The sequence below is a fragment of the Anastrepha ludens genome, chromosome 6 (genome assembly GCF_028408465.1).
Source record: "Anastrepha ludens isolate Willacy chromosome 6, idAnaLude1.1, whole genome shotgun sequence".
Taxonomy (NCBI): Eukaryota; Metazoa; Arthropoda; class Insecta; order Diptera; family Tephritidae; genus Anastrepha; species Anastrepha ludens.
Genome location: NC_071502.1, coordinates 36237973 through 36262905, shown reverse-complemented (window position 1 = coordinate 36262905; position 24933 = coordinate 36237973). Strand labels below are relative to the sequence as shown.

General features: G+C 35.4%; 1 protein-coding gene across 2 annotated transcripts in view; it reads left to right on the top strand.

Annotated features, from left to right (window-relative positions):
• LOC128866935 (protein apterous) overlaps positions 1–24933 on the top strand; it is a 94519-nt gene that overhangs the window by 20607 nt on the left and 48979 nt on the right. For both annotated transcript variants that reach the window (XM_054107989.1, XM_054107988.1), the window contains 3 exons: positions 10766–10968; positions 11081–11300; positions 15470–15609. In XM_054107989.1, coding sequence (XP_053963964.1) covers positions 10766–10968; positions 11081–11300; positions 15470–15609 — 563 coding nt within the window. The remainder of the gene's footprint in view (positions 1–10765; positions 10969–11080; positions 11301–15469; positions 15610–24933) is intronic.

Below are 24933 nucleotides of genomic sequence, written 5' to 3'. Positions count from 1 at the left end.
ATTCATTTAGTGTTAATTATGAAAGTGATCTAAGCCAAAAATTAAAAGAAAAAATTATATAAAAAAACTTGGAAAAAAGGATGAAAACTTACTTCTTAGAGAAAGTCATGATTCTGAACGGGCTAGGAACTGTCTTGCAGAGGGCCAGAAAAAAGCAAAAGAATACAGGAAATATTATGAATCCTCTTTTGATTTGCAAAACGCACTTCCGTATCATAAACTTTCTGTTTCATTAGCCTATTATAAGCGAAATATGGACGTATACAACTTGAGTTTCCTTAATAATTAGTCATCAAATATTAACATTGAATCAATGCATGACCGTGATTTTGGGTGACCGGATTTTATTTGCACGAAATCAGTAGAAAAGTCAACAACAAGAAGAGTAAAAAATACTGCGCGCGAATCTGTCGTTTGGCTGTCAAAAAAGTACCGGGAATTGTTGTCGCCTTCAAAATAGGCACTATTCGAAGCAATACACATATGCCAACGATTAGTTCAGTCATCAAAGCACCTTTAAATGCGTTTGAAGAGATCTTCTTCAGCGAATTCTCCTTAATGGCCTCTATCGACTCAAAGCGGTGTCCGCGGAGTGATAATTTAAGTTTTGGGAAAGGAAAAAATCACAGGGCGCTAAATCTGATAAATACGGTGGTTGTTCGGTGATATTTATCGAGTTTTTGGTCAAAAAAGTGTTCACAATATGAGCCTTGTGAGATGGTTCGTTATTATGGTGCAAGATCTATGAGTTTTCTTTCCACAAATTCGGCCGTTTCCTATGCACATTCTCTCTCAAACGTCGCATAACTTCAAAATAATATTCTTTATTTACCGTAGAACCATTTGGAACGAATTCCGAGTGCACAAGTATTACACAGTGCGACATCAAAAATCAAACCGCACCGGACCTTTTTTTTCTGAAAATATACCTATTCAATAGCAAAACCCTCGCTGGGTTTTTAAAAGTTAGCTCGATTTTTTTTTTTTATTGCGTTTTGAAGTTTTCTATTTTCATGAGATTTTGGAGTTTTACCTGTACGCTAAATTTGACTTATAAATCGACCTTTGTTTGATTTAATCGATTTATTCTGTCATAGCTTGATGCAGAAATTTCGTACATGTACAAATAAACTTATTTTGAGAAGAACCTATACCTCAATACGCAATTTTGAATACCAAAATTTCGAAAAATTGTATGTTTTTACCATTTTTTACTGTAATTATGAAAATAATTTTATAAGTAACCACCCGTTATACACATTTTCAGATTTTTCTATTTTTGCTAGTATTTTGTCCAGATACGGTTTTCCAATGAATATTGGATGTAACAAAATGTGATCATGAGTAGTGAAAAGCAAGATTGGTCTCACAAGACTTTTAGCCTGTTAAGTAAATAGAAAAGTGGCTAGCACACATTCCAAAATAAAAAGTATAAAGAAGGTTGTAGTCTGTCTTATCAGGAAATGTTTGTTTTAGAAATTCCAAAATTTGTTCCCAACGATTTTACCTGTTCTAAGATCGCAGCAGTCTTGCGAGATCAGGTTCGTGCATAACAACTCCTAAAACACATTTGACGCGCTAAATATTTTGTGAACAATTCGATGTTTGTTAACATATTTGAATTTATTAATTTCATTTACGTGAATTTTTTATGAATTAAGAAAATAAAAACTGTACAATTGTCCTGCAAATATTAACGTTTTCTGCTATTGTTGTGGACGTTTCACACCAGCGAGTGAAAAGCATGGATCAAAGACTTTAACAGGGTCCTAATAAACAATGAAATCGTTGCGTGGGAATCGTTAAAAGAAATAATAGTTGGACTATTAGGCAAACATCGTTCTCCAAATTACAAAGAATCTGTGCGACGAATGCTAGATGCTTTTTCCAAAATTGGGGTCCATATGTCGCTAAAAATTCACTTTCTTCACCAACATTTGGACTATTTTAGTCAACAATTGTCGACAGAATCAGATGAGCAAGGAGAGCGCTACCATCAAACTGCGATGCCATTTGAGTCAAGATACCGAGGAAAACGAGCTCCAGGTGCCATACTAGCCGAAATATGTTGGTGTAGTAAACATATTTTTCAATACGACCAGGAAGAAAATGAAGGAAAATGGAGTAACCAGGAGGAAAAAGAATATGAGGTAGAAGAAGAAGAGACAGGCATGGAATTCTTTACTGATGAATCTGATTACTCTGATAATGATGATGTTGAAATTCAATCATTGTCGAAAAGAGCTCGTCTCTAAGGTTTTAGTACGTAAAAATTATTTATTTTAATAAAAAAAAAAAAAAAATATAAGAATTCAAGTCTATATTCTTTTTACTTAATCTATTTAATATTTTTACCTACAGAGTTTTTAGATATTTAAAAAAAAATTTAAAGCAGAGTATAAAAAAAATATTTTTATGAAGAAAAATCTTGTTAAAAATTTATTTTTTTTAGAAAATAACAAACTTAAAGTTCAGTTTTATGTTTTTATCTTATAAATGACTTTTTTAGTACATTTTGAAACATTTTTGCTAGAAGAAATAGTGAGAAATTTTAATTATTTTCATAATTACAGTAAAAAAAGGTAAAAACATACAATTTTTCGAAATTTTGGTATTCAAAATTGCGTATTGAGATATAGGTTCTTCTCAAAATAAGTTTATTTGTACATGTACGAAGTTTCTGCATCAAGCTATGACAAAATAAATCGATTAAATCAAACAAAGGTCGATTTATAAGTCAAATTTAGCGTACAGGTAAAACTCCAAAATCTCATGAAAATAGAAAACTTCAAAACGCTATAAAAAAAAAAAATCGAGCTAACTTTTAAAAACACAGCGAGGGTTTTGCTATTTTTTTTGCTAGTGAATGTGTAGATCAGGAAATTAATAATGAAAAAGGTGCGAATGAAGATAAAAGAGATAAAAATAAGGAATAAAGATAAAAATCAGGATAAAAGACATTGATAATGCCAAAGAGAGAGGGGTAGACTGATTGAAAATTGGTTGAATTTCAACCACTAGTAAGCATTAGTAGGTAATGCCAGTATTATCGGAAACTATGCCAAACATACCAAAAATATTTTTAGTGTTAGTATTTCAAGAATTCTTGTTAATCTCTCAGATTTTGATTGTGAAATTCGCCTGCCAGATATGCAATGTGAGTTTGATATTACAAATTAAACAACTGCAATAATTTAAAATTTTCACGTAAATATAACACAAACACCGTAAATTTCACATTTCCTTTCGATTAAAAACTGATGCGAACGTTCCTTCCGCAGGGCTATAATTGCACAAAAAATAACTGTGTGAATGTTGATCATATTCACAGTATTTTTTTTTTTTTTTTTTTAGTATTAAAAACGTGGCTGTAGGATCAACAAATTTATAAAATGTATTTCTTTTTATTCTCACATGCAAGAAAAACTATATTTTGTTAAAAAATGAATTGAGAAATGCGACTACTACTAGCGACTACTGGTAGTGAAGTTGCAGCTTTTGATGGTACGAATGGAAATGTCAAATCTCGCATGAGCAAGACAAAGCCGCCTTTGGTAAACTCTCTTTTGTGTGGCGCAATAATAACCTTAACGCTCCCACAAAACTAAGATTTTCCAAATCCAAAGTGGCATCGGTTTTGTTCTATGTTTACTGCACACCGAACGGGACCAAATCCATCACTTCGAGCCTTCAAGTCTTCTTAAATCGCTTCCTGAGGAACATGTTTCGTACTTTTTTGCCTACCTCAATGGCAAATTCTGATTTGCTAAAAAAGGCGCAAATGGATTTAGTCGAAGTGCCCATAAACGCCAAAAATGGAGGTGGATTGGTCATACTCTACGCAAGGAGAAAAATACATTGCCCGAAGGGCACTGGAATGGAATCCTTGCGAATGCTGGGCGCAAGCCTGGTAGACCAAGGGAAAATTGGAGGCGGGCTGTCGAATTAAAGTACTTTCCTCACAAGGGATTGAGGATCGGAAGAGATAAGTACCGACTAAAATGCACGAGATTCGATGTTTATAAGCGGGAAGAAAATTATTCTTATAAGCGCTGACTGTACATACCTACATATTTATGTAATAGGACTATGAATAAGTTCGTTACGGTTTTACAACAGATGGCGTAACTTGATTATTATTCCATCGATCCACATTTCCAAACATTCATTGGAGAGCTACTGTCGTAAGGCACAAACGTCAGTATAAGTTTTTTATTTGAAGCGTAAACAACAATATTTTTACCACACTTGAAAATGTCGAATTTCGTGCCAAATAATGTGTTTTTGCGGGGAATTCTTCTTCATTATTTTAATATGAAGAAAAAAGCAGCCGAAAGTCATCGTATCTTGGTGGAAGTTTATGGTGAGCATGCTCTATCTGAGCGAACGTGCCAGAAGTGGTTTGCACGCTTTAAAAGTGGTGATTTTGGCTTGGAAGACGAAGAACGCGAGGGTGCGCCGCCAAAGTTCATGGATACCGAATTGGAGGAATTGCTCGATCAAGATCCGGCTCAAACGCAAGAAGAGGTTGCAAAAACTTTGGGAGTTGATCAATCAACCATTTCCAAACGTTTAAAAGCCATGGGAATGATCCGAAAGGTAGGCCATTGGGTGCCGTATGAATTGAAGCCAAGAGACGTTGAACGCCGTTTTATGGCATGCGAACAACTGCTTCAACGGCACAAAAGAAAGGGTTTTTTGCATCGAATTGTGACTGGCGATGAAAAGTGGGTCCATTACGACAATCCAAAACGTCGGGCAACGTATGGATACCCTGGCCATGCTTCAACATCGACGTCGGCGCAGAATATTCATGGCCTGAAGGTTATGCTGTGTATCTGGTGGGACCAGCTGGGTGTTGTGTATTATGAGCTACTGAAACCGAATGAAACGATTACGGGGGATGTCTACCGACGACAATTGATGCGTTTGAGCCGAGCACTGCGAGAAAAACGGCCGCAATACGCCGATAGACACGACAAAGTTATTTTGCAACATGACAATGCTCGGCCACATGTTGCACAAGTGGTCAAAACATACTTAGAAACGCTCAAATGGGATGTCCTACCCCACCCGCCGTATAGTCCAGACCTTGCGCCATCCGATTACTATCTCTTCCGATCGATGCAACATGGCCTGGCTGACCAGCACTTCCGTAATTACGATGAAGTCAAAAAATGGATCGATTCGTGGATTGCGGCAAAACCGACCGAATTTTTCACAAAGGGAATCCGTGAATTGCCAGAAAGATGGGAAAAAGTAGTAGTAAGCGATGGACAATATTTTGAATATTAAATTTTTAACCATTTTACGTCAATAAAGTTTCAAATTTCGAAAAAAAACCGCACGAACTTATTCATAGTCCTATTACTATAATTAAAATTCTCGGTTTTAAGAGCCTTTCCAGTTAATCTAATTCAATGAAGCCAATGACTACTTCTATTAAATTAAATATATTTCCTTTTAAAATAAGAACAAATTGACATTTTATTTATTTAACGCAACAAATTTCAAATGCACAGAGATCAATAAACAATTATATTGAATTCTGGTTCATTCATTAGGTGCTAAATATAATATTTATACAAAGTATACGTTTGTTTGTTAGTAGTTTGAAAAATATACATTTCTTGAGGCCCATCATATTGTTAATTTAAAAGAAAAAAGCTTCGTAAGGCACAAGATAAGACTAATTTCTCTTGTTCGATTGATTTTAGATGAATCTCCAAGGACTTGTGATGATCAGCACACTAACAGCGATAACTTTTGCAATTATTAATTTTTTTTTTGAAATTTTGCTAAAGTCAAGTCGAAACATGATGTACTAAAGCTATGTTTTTATTTTTATAAAATAAAGCAATTTATTAGCAAACAAAATGATTGAAAATCATAATTTTTTCGGGCCTCTGACTACCCCTAACCCCATAAGTGGAAAATGCTTATAACCGGGGTGTTTATAGCGAGAAATTTTTGATTATACTTGTTTTGTATAGTATTTGTATAGAATGAACTCATTATTTCAAAGAGGTAATATCGAAAATTACTAAAAGGATCTGTATCGGTCCTATGCTCCGAGTAGGAGCGAACACACATTCAGGGAGATATTTTTGATAGTAGTTCTTTAGTTCTTCTTAAAAATGTCATCTAAAAGTATATTTAATATTATCAAGGAATCAAAAAAAGTATATAAAATAAATATATATTAGCCAAGCCAGATAAAAATCTAAATCTAAATGTGCTTTGAATATGTCTGATTACACGGAAGCTTACGAATAATTAGCAGTCTATTGAATTTAAATTTTGCTAAAAGTTTTCTGAAGTGACCCACCAATAGGAATATTTTTACATATTTGCATAAAAAGCATATTAATTTATTACCAAACTAATTAATGTAAGAAAAATGAAATTAAAATTTATTGTTTTTTTTAAATGCTGCTTTCTATATGTGATTGTATGCAAAGCATAATGAGCTTTAAATTCTCTGAAATTATGCGGAGTTGTGCGAAGTATGCATAATCAGAACTTTAAGTGGAATTAACTGAAATTAAAATTAAGCATCTCATTGTTACATAAGAATTCAAAAGAAATGATGTAGCCAGTGTTACTGCTTTGATCAGTATACCTCGCGCGATAAAAAGTTTAGAAACGTGGCAGTAAATTTAAACCATTCTTTTGTACGCTGAAACTGAGAATTTGTACATCAAGACAATTAAAAGGCCCTTGATTGTACATGTCATTAACAAGAAACTTACTACTATACAGTTTTTTTTATAATCGATCCTTCTTTTGAATCGATCTTTTTTTTCTTCGATTTTGCATGTGGCACTCTGTTTTTCATCGATTTTTTCAAAAACGATACATTAAAAAAGTACTTTCTTGCTGAATGTAGTTGCGGATATACAGTTAAGGTTTCAACTCAAACGGTCAAGATTTGTGCGCGTTATGCGTCAGGCCAACTAGAAAAATGTTGCTTCAAGAGAAAAACGCGTTTAAATATGAGTATTTAAATATCTCACCCACCGTCTGATAACAGCAACCTAAACACACCATTATCTTCACTTAGCTCTAACAGTAATCTTCAATTTTTTAAAGGACAATAATATATCAAATCTAATCTAATTTAATTTGCTCAATATTTGTAATTTGTTTTTATATTAACACCGTTTATTTAGCTTTTCATATCACTGAACTCAAATAAAACAAAAATTATTGTAATAAAAAGACGACTGAAAGCTTCGTAGTGTCGCTTGCATAATTTATACTGTCACTTATTACTGTACAAACTTTTATAAAATAATATTTAAAAAGAAAATCTCACCCACCTTAATCATTTGAGTATAAAACCTTTAAGGTATTACGGCAATTTTGGAGGGAATACAGAATATGGAGACATCCGCGATCTGCTATCCTGCTCTTAGTGAATTTGATGTAATCAGCTAATTGGCTGACGTAGTAGTACATTTTATGGTTATATTGCTTTTATTGTTATTCATTAGCGAATTTCCCATCCAGGCCCTGGACTCATTTAAAATGGTGTTTTTTGGGTGTTTCTTTAAAAGCGTAAAAAACTGAAACGGAAAAAGATTTTTAATTCTTGTTTTGAGTATTTTATTTTTTACTGCATTGTTAAAAAATAAAAAAAATTTCTACCCATACGAGGTTCGTTCAAAAAGATGTCAGACTTCAAAAAATGAAATGAAATCAAAAAGACAAAAAGGATCTTGTTCAGTATGAATGTCATTTAACAGTATGAACTATGATCTTAGAAAAAATGAAATTTGACAAAATGGCGGACGTTGAAAGATGAAAAGCCGTTTTTTGACCATTTTTGACTTAAAAGGCCCGTAAAAATTTCTAAAATTTTTTTTTTTCCGAATGATCGTAGTTCACACAATAACGACATCAAATCAACGTAATTTAATTATTATTTTATTATATAAATATTATTTAAATATTATTTCATCAAAATCGGTCCAATGTCGTAATCTCTCTTGTTCATACAATTGTTGCGGCATGTCACGGATGTCGCAATCTTGTAATCTATCGTTCTCGCTTACAGTGGCCTAACAACCTCTTCAGTTAAATGTGCAAAAAATACACCAAGAAATTATGGAATTATGAATTATATTAAATAAAAGAAAACTTGAAGTTCAGACAATTAAGCAGATAATTCAAAAAAGCAAACTATCAATACTGATCTGCTTCATACAAAAAAACTTTGTATAACTATACAAATTGGACTTCATTTCCGATTTTTGCTACCCGCATGTTGAGTAAAAGAGATTCCTATTTGCACGGGTATAGTAAAACTTTTTGAATTAAATTGCCAAATTTGTTATTATCTTACATTAAAGTGAAGGCGTGGAGTAAAGAATCGAGTTTGAGTTATATTCTTTCGCTGCTGAGTGACGAAAGAACACTTGGATAGTGTCTTAGGTTCATCTGCTTATAAAGTCTGGTAGAAGAAAACATATCATTCTTAGCCTTATTCTAAACAAGGTTTGAGAAAATACTTGGGATATTTGAAATCCTTGTTTATACTAAATGTGAGCAAAAATTAAAAAAAAAAATATCTGCCATTCGGAGTCGTCTCACAACTGTAAGTCCTTCCATATTTGGAACATGGAATTTGCTTATTGTCGAGGTGACATTTCGCATTAAAATACTTCGTTTGCTTTTTTTTTGTTTGTTCCATTCAGTTGCGTGTTACAGGGTGTCACAAATGGAAGTCAACAAAGAGAAAATTCGATACATTTTATAATTTTTCTTTGATAAAGGCGAAAATGCGAAAATGCAAGTCAGGCCGCTGAAATTGTGTATGGTGTTTATGGTGCCGATACTACCACAGCTAATTACGTGCAATTTTGGTTTCGTGGATTCCGTTCAGGCATTTTTGATATTAAAGAAAATGTCAATAAAATCACAGAAATAATCGAAGTGAGCGGCATGTTAGTAGTTGTACCATCACCCAAGAGCTAAAGATCACCATAAAACAGTTTTAAACCATTTGCGCAAAAATTTTACACAAAAATAATGGATTTCGTTTCCCCCAAACTAATAAATATTTCTTGCATACTGATTTTTGCGTTCTTCGTTTTTAAGAGGTAAACGTTAACTTTCTAACAACTATTTTTCTAACAGTGCAAATAAATACTTGAAAAATAGGAAGTTATGTTTATAAGTTTTTTTTATATTAAATATCACTATATGAATATTGATATCGCAATGCTCAGTGCATTTAAAATTTAATGAACTGTAACCACCTATGATAAGTGTGTGTGTATAGTACCTCCATTCCTTTAGGCTGCTACAAACGAACTTTAACAGGACAAAGTGCCTATGGGTATGCAAATATACACCCGGTTAACTTGATTAGAGGCAACCATTTTTATAGAAGAAAATGGTTATTAAAGCAACCGTATTTGATATAGGAATCTAAGGTTTTCGATTAATTAAAGTGAAGACTGTACTTTGCTCGAAAATAAACAGGCACCAATATTATTATTATTATTTATTTGTTATCTATAATTAAAATTACAAAATAACTTTTTAGCACAAGCTACTAAGGCTATCGGCACCAATATACTCGTATTATTCCATTTAACGGTATTTCGCAACAGTAAAACTTCAGTAGTTATAATATTTTGCTTGATTCATTGGTTCACTTAAGTAGAGGCACTCGGTTTGCCTACATTATTTGCGCATTAAAGCAGTGAAAAGTGATCGTTTTTTTAAACATTCACTGTGTTTGGTCGAAAACTTCTTAATTCTAATTAAATGAGAAAGTAGAATAGTTTAACAGATCGGAAAAAAGGACAAATCGATATCTTGATCGAGATCCACCTTTGAATCAATTTCGCAAAGAACGCCGCCTCCATGCAAGGAGCCACATGAATGGATTTCTGTCACTACATGTGATGATGAAGGTGAATGGGAGAAAGTAGTATTTAGTGAAAAAAATAAGCGAATTGAAAATTGTAAACTACAAAATGACGGGAAACAGCCCGAGATTCTTGAAACATTTGGACCTTTTAATTGGATCTTTCAATTAGATAATGTATGTAGTTGTACACACTTGAAGTCCGGTTAAAACTTGGATTGCATCCCAAAACGTTGAAAATTTAGCATCGCCACCGTATTCCAAACATCTGATCATTATTGAAAATCTATAGAAAATGGCTGCTCGTAAGGTTTATGAGAATGGACAAGATCTTGAAGACAAAAATGCTTTGATTCGAATCATCAAAACGGCCTGGTCTGAAATTTCATTAAGCTATCTAGACAATTTGTACAAATCCATTCACCAACGTATTTGTGAAATAATTTATAAACCAGTTGGCAGCACTAATTATTAATCTTTCAATAATAAATATAAAAAAAAATAATTTTCCTATATTTTTTATTATTTTTTCTTATTTTGTTAGTGCCTCTACTCAAGTGGACAAACAAATCAAGCAGCTGCTAAAGTTTTACTACTGCGAGATACCGTTATATGGAATAATATAATATGTTCAGTACAGTCTTCACTTTATTTATCCGAAAACCTTGGATTATGGTTGGTTTAATAACCCGTTTCTTCCATAAAAATGATTGCCTCTAATCAAGTGAACCGGACTGAATAAAGCGTGAAGCAGCGAGGGGATTTGTTTAAAGAACCTCGCCTGTCCTTTTTTATATTTGTTTAGACACAACGAATTATCTCTCATTAAACAATTCTATATAACATTTAAACTAAGCACTTATTTTATTTAATTTACACTTGCAGCAGCAGAGCGCAAGATTTCTTGGGCCAGGTGCAAGAGAAAAAAGTCCAACTCCACCTGTAGCACATCAAGGGAGCAGTCACTGCGGTAGTGCTGCAGGTGTAAATAACAATCGGCTACTTTATCGGTCCTGCTCTTCCTGTCCAGACCTTTGCGATCACAGTACAAAGCCTTACAGCTCTACGTTTAGTGAGCCGTTTAAAAGGTACGCTCACACACACAAATGTATATAAACTACTTTCGAATAAATAACTATATATTGATGCTCATTTTCGCTTAAGTACTTTTTTCACACAAAAAATGTTTGTCTTTTGTAGCTATGAGACCGCAGACCGTGCAGTATTCAGCGAAACTGCTTTAAAATACGCCATTAGTCGGGCTCGGCCCGACTGTTTGGAAGTGAATGAGGAGACTACCTCGGGAATATCCTTTAAAACGGAGCCATACGGCCCTCCAAGTAGCCCGGAGTCCGCAAATGAAACACAAAATCTGCCTCGAAATCTAGAAGATTGTGCGGGTTGCGGTCGATTCATTCAGGTAAATAAATATGCACACATACATACATATTTAAATTAGATGCATATGTATATACATCACATATATGTATGAATTAGTGTTGCCATATGGTATACCATGTGACAAGTGTGTGAGTTTTGAATTTTCCGAAAAGTTAGATTAACGATATGGCACGTACTTGCTTGTAATAGCGTGAGTAAATGTGGTGAATTTTAAAACAGTGATGTCCTGATTTTTTTGGTCAGTTTTTTGCATGACTCGTAAAAAACGGACGTATTGAATGGCAGGTAAGGAAGTGCTAAAATCGGTCCCGCGCACTTTTTAGTACTTTTAAAATCAATCAAACTCATAGCAAATAATAGTTTTAGCTTCTAACATCAGAAGGGCGAACGCAAATTTAGGTTTAACATATAAAAAAGCGGATTATATGACTCCTAAATGTAACTGGGTGGCGAGATTCCAAACAACAATAGAAGAAGAAAGGTGAGAAAGAGGTATGAAACCTAGCTGCAAAACGCTTCGAAATGTTGGATGGAGCAGGTGCAGATATTTATTGCGCAGAGCTAAGCATCAAGCGGCCATTTAATGTACCAGAAGACTTTGCTGTGGGAAAGGCTGAAGAAATAGCACTCGCAGAAACATCGAGCAACTTTAAAATAAATATGTACGTTGATAGCCAAGCGGCGATAGGGGCAATAAACGCATATGAAATTTCATTTCAAAACGTTCTTAAGAGCAGGGGACCCATAGAGAAACTGGCCGCAGACAGACGGCTGCACATCTATTGGGTACACGGACATAAAGGCATTGCAGGTTAAGAAATTGTAAATGAGATTGCCAAAACCGCTATTTACATACCATTTGAACAAGAAAATGACATAACGAAGCCTTTAAACACGATCTACAATGACATCGTTGCGGACATAAAAATACGGATAGATAGGAGGTGGAGCAATCTAGCCACTTGCTAAACCGCGAAAATCATATACATATGTATACACAGAATGTAGATAAATGCATCAGATTCGTTCTAGCCCTGTCTAGGAAAGCAGAACTGTTGTAGGTATACTGACAGGCGCCAATTTGTAAGCGGCATACGCATACAACTATAACGGCGGATTTTGCAATCAACTGGAAAAGAGGGAAACTCTAGAACACCTTCTTTGTTCTTGCTCTGCATTAGCTAGAACCCGAATGAAATGTTTAAGTGCTGTCAAATATGAGAAGTTTGAATGTCTCTCGTGGTTAGAGCTTGAAGGCTTTCTTAGATCCGCAAAAGACGCAGGCTTATTACAAAGAAACGTGAAGGTCAAACTTCATCTCAGGGTCTATAGGTCTAAGTGATGCCTTTCAGCCAGCCGGGTCAACCTAACCTAACCTATAAAAAGTGGGCGTGGATCGGATTTTATCCGATCTAAATACTTTTTAAGTCGAATTTGAATGAGGTGTAATATGTGTGCCAAGACTTTTTTAAACCGTTTACACCTTTTGCTTTTTTGAAAATTACCGTTGAATGGGAGGTGGACGTAGTTTTCAATGCCAACCTACCTTGGACAGAAAGTATCAAGTTTCGTTGAAATACATAAATTTTGCTTAAGCTATCGTACGCAAACATGGGCATGGACAAACATGGCTAAATCGACTTCTCTGATCAGTGCGAGCATTTTGGTATATGTATATAATGCGCGTATATATGTATGTCAATATCTGTCGCGTTTACTATATTCTATGTTGCTTTCAAGTTTCACATTTTCATCAAAGCGAAGTTCATAAAAATGTTTTTTTAGCCGTTTAAAGCAATCCTGATAATTGTCCAACCAGATAAGCTGTCGGCGCAATATTTTTTTTTCTGTTTTGAAAAACATACACGTATGATTAATGCTCTTCAGCATAAGTTTCCCTTTTCTTTCTTTTTTCGCATATTATCCTCAACGAAATTTGCTATGGCATTCCATTTTTCTTCGCCTCTCATATCTTCCTCGTTTATTTCTTCCGTGTTATAGTGAATTGTTATAGTAAATTAGAGTTAACATTTAACTATTGAATGCCCGTGTAACAGTGGTGCCACATACCGGTGGAAGTGCAGAAAATATCACAGCCATTAGTGCTTCAGTTCAAAATGAGATAATTCACACGATCTACGCCATTGACACGAATAGGAAATCTCTAGATTAAATTAGATAAGATTTGTGGGGGGGGTTGGACCAGTCCAAGCACTCAGTCGATAGTAGAAAGAATAGAGAGACGGGATAGACAATTTATTACTCATACAGCTACAGACAAAATGATCTGTTGTGTCCCCATTCTCAAAACAGGATAGGCATATTGGGTTGCCAATGATTTCGATGGTAGACATATGCTGCCACAGTCATTGTGCTCTGTGATTACACTCATCAGTACTCTCAGGCCCCTCTTACTATGTTTAAGAAAAATATCTCTAATTTTCTTTTTTGGTTCTTTGGCGAAGAAATTGGCTACTCTGCAGGAGTCCAACTCAGACCAACGCCTTCTATGGGTAGACCTCATGAAATCGCCAATCGATGCAGCAATGACACCTAGAAAGGGTTCAGGGCCTAGTGATATGTTTACAGAGCCTTCATTAGCCAGTTTGTCAGCCAACTCGTTCCCTGCACTACCACAATGTCCAGGCACTCAAACAAGACAAACTTTGTTGTGTTTTGCCACACTGTTCAGTTTTGTCTTACATTCACCGACAAATTTCAAAGAGCAGCGTAGGTTAGCAAGGGCTTTCAGTGCAGCTTGACTGAGGGAATCTCTTAGTGACGAATTTTGTGTAAAGATGTTGGACTACCTTCTTGCAAGATCAAATTGCACGCAGAAATGAAACCTCTTGACCTTTGACTGCATACTACATCAACCCTTATACATCGTATATGAGTTTTGTAACATTTTACTGTATTCTAATCAACCCTTATACGTACAGTGGCGGGCAGAACTGGGTAAATGTTTGCCACATTGATGTTTTTTTGATTGCAGTAGGGACATTTTTCGAAATAAGGTTATCCAATTTTCAGGTTAAATGCTTCACTTCAATTGCTTCGAGAACAAATTTGTCAGTAACGTTTTATTATTAATACCGTTATTATTATTAATTACACCTTCGTCGTCAAACCTGCAGTGTTGTTCAAATTAAAAGAATTTTTTTTTTTATATTAATCGAAATGACGAAGATTGAAAAAAGGTTGAAGAAGAAATTGTTTCATTAACTGAAAATGATCGCTCATCAAAGGAAAAAGCACACCACTTGGAAATTTGCCATCTAACTGTACTTAATGTTCTTAAACGACGGAGGGTAAAGACTCCAAAAGTTACAAAAAGGCGCCCCCATCTACTTTCGGACAGAGATGCGCGAGCACTGGAGCGATTATTGACTCATCAAGTAGCTAAAACACCAAAAGAAGTCGCACAAAAGATTAAAAGTGAGTGGACACGCAAAGCGCTGACAAAAATCGGGTTGGAGGCCACTATCAAGCTACAAAAGCCAGAATTATCTGACAAAAACGTGAAAGCGAGGTTAAGATTCTGAAAAAGTACCAACACTGGAGTGCTGACGACTGGAAAAGTTGTTTTATGTCCAATGAGACCTGTATTAACCGTTTTCAGTCGGATGGGAAGCAGCATTACTGACACCGAACGCATGAAAAGCCTTTGCGCGGCATAAACTAAAACAAACGGTGAAGCTTGGCGGTTTGGGGCTGCTTCACGTGGTGGCACATTGGTCCATTAGTACCAATGTTCGGGATAAAGAAAAACGAAGACTATTTGAATATCTTACAAACCTAGTTGGCCTAAGTGCATATCCAACAGAAGAGGTTATACATTTTTGTAAAAAAATATTCTAGAACAATCAAAATCGCATGAATGTGGCAAACATTTACCCAGTTCCACTCGCCACTGTATATAAGTTTTGTAATATTTTTTGTATTTGTCTGTTCGATAATTATCAAAGTATCTGAAGCATGCATTGGGTCAGCACCTTAATCAAATGGTGAAATATTTAACTTACTTCAAGCCAAGTGTTGAGAAAATCTTCTCGGTCTTTTTGGATAAAATTTAATTTTCCAAGCCTTAAAACTCCCCTAGGTCTACCTTCTAAGCTTCATTCGATTAATGTGTTTCTTATTATTTATTTTATTGTAATATAAATAGCAAGCATTGTTTCATTACAGGATCGTTTCTACCTCTCTGCAGTTGACAAACGGTGGCATATTAATTGCCTGCAATGCTACGCATGTCGGCAACCATTAGATCGAGAATCATCGTGTTACTCGCGAGACGGAAACATTTACTGTAAGAATGATTATTATAGGTAAGTGCATTTGTCAATTTACTTAATGAATTGTAACGAGATAACTTTAAAATGGGTAAAAAAAACTTGCTAGAGTAAAGTATCATAGTAAAACTAGAACTGACTAAAATCCACTTTTATTTCCGTAATTCGGGTAATAAAATCTCATATAAAAACTTCTCCCCTTCATATCTTAATTGAAAAAGCCACTTCAAATTTAACACCGTGCAACAAATATATTCTACTAGTTTTTAAGCAGACGATCAAAGCTAACTTTTTATAAGGCTCTCATCATACGCATCCTAACGTATGGTGCTGAAGCGTGGACGATGATAACATCCGATGAGGCATCCTTTGGAGTGCTTGAGAGAAAAACTATGTGGACGATTTTTGCACTTTTACACATTGCCCACGGTGACTATAGTATTCGATTGAACAATGAACTGTATGAACTTTACGACGGCATAGGCTTAGAGCAGCGAATAAAGATCCAGCGGCTGGGTCAAGTCTTTCGAAAGGGTACAAACGCTCCGGCTCTGAAAGTATTCGACCAGCTGGTGGTAGCAGAGAAAGAGGAAGACCTCCTCTGCGTAGGAAAGATCAGGTGGAGAAGGACTTGACTTTACTTGGTGTGTCTAACTGGCGCCGGTGTTTTGCCCATCAAGAAGAAGAAGATGAGAAAGTTGTTCCTAACCGTTGCAGCCGTTTCTTTTCAAATGCTTGATATATTTATTTATTAATTCATTTCAAAAACCCAGTATTTCAGTATATATACCTATATGTATGTATGTATAAAGTACAAGCCATCAAAAACACCATATCCCGTTCGGAGACGGTAAAAAATTGACGGTTACGATTTTTTTACGAAGAGCTTTTTCATGAAAAAAATTTTTAGTCGCACACCATTTAGTTACGGTGGCCACCGTATATTAAGTAGAAATCAGAATCTTACAATACAAAAGACCTTTAGGCCGTAGTGCAAACCTCCAATAATTCTATTGTGTTCTAAAGTGTCACTTGTTGATTTTGCTTCTGATCGCGGCAAGAACTCAATTTCAGATCCATTAGGCTAAAAACAGTCTGGTAAAATTCCTAAAATTGAATATTAGATAATTTTCCGAAGCCGCTGGTTACATACTTTTACATAAATATGTGCATAAAATTCTCCCATAAATATACATTTTTATGATAAATAAATAGTTATAGGTTTCCTTACACTACTTTATTTATAAAAAGTAAGAAAAACTTAAAAATAGATATACATATTCAGGTACACAGCTACTTACATACATATGTATATGTACAAGGTGGTGCAAAGTCATTCATTCAATTTTTTTTTTTGAATAACTTTTTACTAATTATTTAATTTTATTTATTACTAAAAAAAAAATCATTTTCAGTAATGAAAATCTTTGTTTTGTCTGTTTTTATACTGCAGCTGTCTAGTTCGCAAGTGTCAAATATGATTGACGTATGACGCCATTTGCAAAAATTATAAGTCTTCCTATGGGGTGCTTCATTTAATATGTGCACATAAAAGAAAATAAGAAGCACGTTAAATTTTCTAAAAGAAATTTCTCGTAAATAAAAGTAAAAAAATTTATTGAGAGCTAATGAAGTCCAAATCACAATGGAGCAAATAAAGAAGTTAGTCGGATGAAAAACAAAAAACTTCGCTATTGGGCGATTATCAATTGCCGATGCTATTGTGAGTGTCGATCGCTCGATAGATCATCAACTGTGAACAGTTTTAAATCACTCATTGTTCTACAACATTTTTCTTAATCGATGAAAGTAATAAAATAATGAAAAGAATTAATCTATTTGTATTTAAAATTATAAAAAAATTATGACTCATTATTATGACCTAAAGGGTTTAGCAATAAAAAACAACTTGCGTGCCTGGTCCAGCTGGTGCAGGTTCATTAAGACTTAGGGAAAATGATCTGTGCAAAGACATTAGCAAAAACAAGGCGGGAATACATTGCAACAGAGCTAAACAGCTTGGGACCGCCATTGAAATCATGTGATACATTGTTAACCAAGTGTCTTAAACAAATCACATACAATTATTCCTTCAGATTTAAGAGTTTAGATGCATCTCTTAACTTCCTTCTATCTTTCTTTTATTTTTGTTAAAAAAAAAATTATTTCAAAATAATAAAAAGTGAATCAAATTCCATAGAAATGTTAACAAAGTGTCAATTTAGATGACATTTACAATTTATGTGACCATTCACAAAAGAATGTCTCTTCTATTCGCCACTTCTCTGCTCGGCTGCGCAGATGTGGTCGACACTTCTGTAAATGCCAAAAAAAGGCTCAAAGAAGCCACAGTATTCAAAATAGTGGCAATCAGTATTCAGATAGTGGCAATTCCGCAGGCACCGATTTCTAAGAAGCCAACGATTGTAAACAATAGCTTCGATGGGCCGTCGGTAAACAGCGCTCTTTAAGATCTTTGATCAAAAATACAACTTTCCGAGAGCAAGAGGCAAACCCGTCGGTATTAAATCGAAATCTGTTTTTTATTTATTTTTCATTTAAAGATGGCATTTTTTAAAGATAGATATACTGATTGAAAATTCTTTATTTATCTATACCTTTATCTTTATTTATCTATATCATAACAGTGCAATTTTTCAGATAAGTAAGTATGTACGAGTTTGTATGCACTTCTATGTAGAAGCGACCGCCAGCTTTTTTATGCCATGCATAGCGGTTTATGTGTATTAGCATTATCTCATTTGATTAATTTTTTCCAAGTTTCGATGTTTTGGAGCATTTTGATGTCAATGAACGGAATCGAATAGTTAGTACTCTCTGCAATTTATTCATGCTAACGATGGCTTTTGCCTAGGCACTTCAGTACGTACGTACGTGTGTACAGCGTTGCCCCATTAGCCGATTCAGGCGTGTATGTGTGTGTGTACTTATAGACATACATGCATGCATACGTATGTTGGTATATATAATATGTATGTGCACTCATGCTCGAGCCACGGGTTTTCACATCTTCTCGTCTAGATTAAGGTATGCTGCGCCTCCGAAATGGGGCAACTAAATATTCCCTGTATAATTTTGCTGAACCTGTGCATTGGTTTGTCTTGCTGCTTTCTTGATGAATTGCTGATAAACAGTGGAACTGCATGCCAACACAACGTCTATGAAATTATTCTCAAACACGCAAAATAAAATTCTCTACCGAAAGTATGAATGCAATCGCTAGCAATGGAAGCGCACCGATCAGCAATAGCGGACGTCGCTATACAGTTGTGCTGAAGTGGAAATGGAAATACGGCAGCAGTTTGTTTCGGCGGCGGTGCACCAAGCAGAGCGCAACGAAGACATTAATTTGCCCGGCAACTGATGCGTGTGTACGCTCTCAGGCACACTGCCCCACCTTTCAGCCGTCTTAGTTCATGCGCTTCGATTGCCGCAAAGCGTCACAACACCAACGGGATAGCCGCCTTTTGCGACCAAAGTTGACAGCCCGACTTTGGAGGGCCAACGTGCAAGCCCAACTTTGCCGAGAATGGCAATTATAATTTGCACTTTGCACGCGAAATTAGTTCAGTGTTTGCACGTGTTTGAAAATTTGTATAGCCCCGCTACTTTGTACAGCTTGGTTGCAATTAATCCCGAACTATTGAAAATCCCCCTCATGTGATACTCATATTTGTTGCAATTGAAAACTAACCGACGTCCAGCTATTGAGTTTCTATTTATTTTTAATATCTTATGCAGCAATTAATATTTACATGCATGTAATGCGAGTATGTATTTCAAAGTGAAGTAGAATATGTAAATGCCTTACATGCACTTGCATTTATGCATGCTATCATAAATTTGAAATCATAAAAACTACACAACTACGAAATTTTTGTCTGCATTGCATTGATAAAATTTCACTTGAAACTGTGGTCTTCAGCTTGCCGTCTGCCAACTTGCCAACTTTCTAACATTTTTCACATATAGTATGTATATGTATAGGTCTTCAATGGAATCTGGCTCTTAGTATTCATCTTTCCTGCATTTTTGTTAACTCGAAAAGTTATAGTAATCGCCCTATGAAACTTTGAGGTATTACTGAGCCATGGTCTCACCCATTAATGCAAAAAATTAAATAAAAATCTAAGGGGAGTGTTTTCAAAAATTACAACAAAGTTTTCCCAAAAATGTTTTTACAAAAATATAAATTGTTTTTCCAAAAAAAAATTTCAAAAACAAAAATTTTTAAGAGCATATTTTATCTCCCGAAATTAAAAAAATAAATTTAAAAAAACCCAAGATATTTCACTCACATTATTATTATCTTAAGTCAAGCAAAAAGTGCTGACCACGTTGATCATTTCATTTCAATGATGAACTAAGCATCGTTAGGATTATGAAATATTGTTCAATACCTTTGTTCATTTCGAACGCAATTTCACGAATCCGTGACTGAAGAAATCCTCTACTCTAACTATTAATAGAGGTAGCGGTAATTGAGGAAGCAGCTGATGAGCTGCTCCCTTGAGTAATATCTGTCACGGAGGTTGATATCTACTCCGACAGCCAAGCGGCAACCAGGGCCCTGGGCTTGCTGATGGTGCACTCGAAACTGGTTGGAGAATGCCTGACTTCACTTGCATCCTAATAAGGTTCAGCGGCTGGACTGGGAACCTGTGAGGTAGTTACCCCGCGAAAGGAGGGGATTGCGGTCCTGCTAACTACCGGCTGTCTGCTCCTGTAGCGGTGGGCTTCACGTCTACTCAGCAAACGCTGGGCAAGTACACAAACTTGTGAGGTCGCGAAATCCTTGTGGCCAAAACCGATCGGAGACGCTCAAGAGATCTCCTGAGGTTAACGAATCCCTCCATTAGTCACGAGGTATACATGCTGTGAGACTCGGCATTACTTCGAGTCCTTTTTGCGTCAGTTGCATGGAGAATGAGGTGGAATCATCTCAACACTTTCTCCTTAACTGCCTCGTTTTGGCAGGATTAAGATTTAAGCATCTTGACTCTCATCTGTTTGGTACGCCTGCTGATATAGTTAGCAGGTATCAAATGATGTGAATTTCATCAGTACTACGAAGCGGCTAGTAAATCAGTCATCACTCAGTTGTCTTCACCAAATACACATCTCCCCTCCTTCTTCCTTTCTTCCCAACCTTCTTATCTCCTTTACAATGATATCACAAAGAACGCATTTTTGATTTTTGTCCAAGTGTGCCCTCTCTATGGGCAACCAGTTCACCCTATCCCAACTATTAGCAAAATAACTAGGCCAGCTTGTTTTCACTGTTCTGTACCAGCGAAAAAATTTCGCAAATGCTTGAAAACGTGGGAATCACTTGGTGTAATTTCAGAAATGCAGGCGTTATTCAAATATAACAAAAAAAGTTTGAACAAAACAACATATTTTTCTCTCAAAAAAATTGTTTAAAAAGTTTATTTTATACTAAAAACTTGAAAACAATTTTTTGTTAATGTTAAAAATAACCGAAAATATTCCATTCTGTATCAAATGGACTTCTAAATCTAATTACCATTCAAGCACTGTTGCCATATATTTAATTTCCTATGGTTCCGCGAGGGAGCAAAAGGGCACAACAATCTTCCTTCATTCGACTCTATCAGAAGCAATCTTCTTCTGGTCGTTCCAGCTTTTGTTGGTTTTCTCAATCTCCGTTTCTAAACCCGTCCTCCAGGTCAACGAGAATCTACCTCTTCGTCGGTTTTCTTGTGGATTCCAATCAATTACAGTGCGTGTGATGTCAATTGATTCTCCTCTAAGAACATGTCCAGGCCAGCCCCATTTACTTTTCAGAGCTTCCGCTTGTACTGGAGTTGGATAAGTGCTGGTCCGCAGGCTTTAGGCCAGAAAATGCGAAGCATTGTCTGCAGGCAGCAACTTATAGTAGTAGTGCAGTAGAACTGGCTTGATATTTGAAAAGACATTTTTTATTATAAACGACCATCCGATATTTTTAAGAGGGCCAAAAGCCTACTTGGGCTTGTTTATGCGATTTGTAAAATCTTCTTTTGAGCCACCATTTGAGACTAATTTTGCCAAGATAACAAAAGGAGTTAACTTCTTTAAGCTCTGTGCCGTCAATCTCGAATTTTTGTATGCATTCCACCTGCAGGCGTATTGTATTGGTTTTACCGACGTTTATCTTCAGGCCTACTTTCGCCACTGTTTCTTGCACAAGCACAATTTTTTTTTTTGGGATGTCAGTGAAGGTGTGCGTTATTAGGCAGATATCAACGGTATAGTCCAGATGTTCGAGCTATTCCATTTGTCTCGCGCGACGGACGCCTGCTGTGATCGTTTTATGCTCGCTCAGCTCTTTTTTGTGATTGATGCGTGTTAATTTGCTAGGAGCTAAAAACTTTGAAATGAGTAAACGCTTGCACTTTAACACTCAAGACGCAACGATTATTGGAGGCAACCATTACACTACCTAACGGAAGTAGAGAGCTCGAGTTTTTTTGAGAGACAATTTTAAGCTTTCGCTCTTCCTGCACTTATTTGCCACTACTGGAGCCACCCGGCTCTGTGGTGTTATTGAAGTACAATACAACAAGTCGCTATTACCATAGGTCTACTATCGATACATCATTACAATAACACAAAAAGTTGCTGCAGGCACCGGCTGGTAAGAATGCAACACCAATAGTAGATTCTATGAAAATTTCCCAAACATGCATGCATATGTTTTTATATATATGTATGTGTGTGTATGTATGTGTGTAGATTTGACAAATTATTAACTAGTTCTAGTGACCATCATTGGAGCAGTTGGTAACGGTAAAAAATAGTAATTAAAATAACGATTTCGGAAACAGTACTGCTTTTCACTGCTTTTCACAATTTGTATTCATCCTCTTGTTTAATATACTATATTACGTACCTACAAACTTACATTCAGAGATACATACATACATTCATATGTATGTGTATGTAATATTTAAATGTTGAAATTTATAAAACTTGGCAAGTAGGAAGTGCCACGAGAAACGCGCGGGTCCCAAGTTTAACGACGCTCAATCAAAGGCATAGGCGTATCACCCTCGCTACGGATTGATGGACTTAGCGGCAAACGTAAATCAAAATGTTTATCATTCAAACGTTTGTGTTTCTTCAATGGAGTAATAAATTTGGCAAGTCATGCTCGTCACTCGTATTTCCTCCTAAATGATTCTCGTGACATTTATTGTCGCTCTATATTTCAAAAATATCCAACTGTGAACAGCGATAACTCTACAAAGCATACAAGCATGCATTTTTATATGTATTTCTACACACACATATGTAGTGCCCTACACACGTCTTTGTGCATACATATGTACATATTTAGACACATACAGGCCGAGGACCTTCAGTGAGTTTTACATTCCCCACCAAATGTCACAGCCAGTTCAGGCGGACAGTCAGTACCCAAACAAAGCAGTGGAAATGCATGCATACATTTAATACATGCATACACACATACATACATGCATGCATATGTTGATAAATGTGTGCATAGCATTTGGAGCATCACTTTGAAACTTGTGCCATGATCTGGTCGGATCTGCTCTATTTCGCTTCGCTCCACTTGGTGCAACATGGCAAGTGTGTGCTATATTATCAATCAAGTGGCCGCTGAGTTTTGTACACATGTATGTATGTATGTATGTATGTATGTATGTATGTATCGGAGGTACAAATGTACATGCATTAAGGTCGCCCATTTATTGGAAGTGTACAACAAAAAAATGCCTTTTTACATTAGCCATTTTCCTTTTGGGTATATGAATACTTTTTTGGATCTTCAAAGTAACTGTGATTTAAAAATCGGATTCTATGAAAATCAAATCATAATTTATTGTTTTTTGAATCAAATCTAATCTGCAGTAATTTTTTTGTAAATTCATTGCCTAAACCAAAATTTTGATTTTTACAGTGACAGTAGAACCTCCCTTGGGCGAACACTCGCCGTCACTCATCTTTTGGCCGCCAAGAGAGGTGTGCGCTCAAGGGGAGAACCTTTTAATTTTTTAATTAATTGATTACTATTTCCTCTTTGAATAAAAGATATCGACATTACATCACTCAAACAAAAACTTGTATGTATTTTTTCAAAAGCGCATATTTTTTTATGTCCATGAGGGCATATGAAGTAATAACGAAAATAAAAATAAATATTAGATTTCAGTCAATAAACTAAATAAAACTAGATAATTAGATTCATTACATAAAAAACTGGGAAATTGTCCAATTTTTTAACAATTCGAAAGCAATAAAATCATTGTTCCCACTCTTCCATTCTGACCGAATAATCTCTTTATTTTTGGCAATGAGCACAGCCTGAGTTTTTCATAACATAATAAGGAAATTTGGACTTATTTCTTTTACAATTTCATACAGAGACTCAGTGATGACATTATACCAAATTTTCTGAATTAATTATTTTTTATCTGGAAAAATTATGGTTGCAAGATTTGATTAGTAAAACTGGACAAATAAATTGTTCTCCTCGTATGTATGTATGTATCAGTATGTATGTATATATAAGTATTTAACTGCACCTTCGAGTTTATTTCTGCCATTCATTGAATTGAATTCAAAACTCCCAAATACTTTTACGTGACCTTACAAACTTCTAATATTTAATTGTGTACGAGTCGCAAAATGTTGCATAATTTTGCCTCACAAAGTCCAAAACTGAATAAGGAATTACAAAAACTCACCCTGAAACATTATTAATTTGTACCAGTACGATTTTTTCTCATAAAAACATAGTTCATACTACAACAAAAACCGTGTAAAGCGGAGTTTCGAACTTTGTACAAAATTTCATCAAAACTTTCAAATTTTTTACCAAAATTTGTAGAATTTTTCTTTGTATGCAGTTTTATAACTCATTGAATTTTAATACAACAAAGTAAAAGGTTCAAGTGTCTGCAAAATACCGCCGATTTTTTTGTTGATGGTAATGGACTTTTTCTTCCATAAAGTAAAAATTGCTTTGTAAAAAGGAAAGGTGAAGCATCTCAGCGAAAACAAAATATAATAAATAAAATAAAAAGCCTCAAAATACAAAATACGAAGCAAATACCCCGAGGAACTCCAGAGAAAGCAATGAAAGGCTCCTCCGAAGACATATCATCAATTGTGACTACACATCGGCTGTTAGGCACAAATATGATTTTATTCAGAACTCAAAAATACGGAATGAAATCCAAGAGAAGCTTTCGAAAAATCCATGCATAGGCAATTAATTTCAAATCCATCAGCAAAATACAAAACACAGTATTGAGTAAAAACTGCTTAGCTAGAAACGATTGACTGATTAGGAACAACCCCATATTG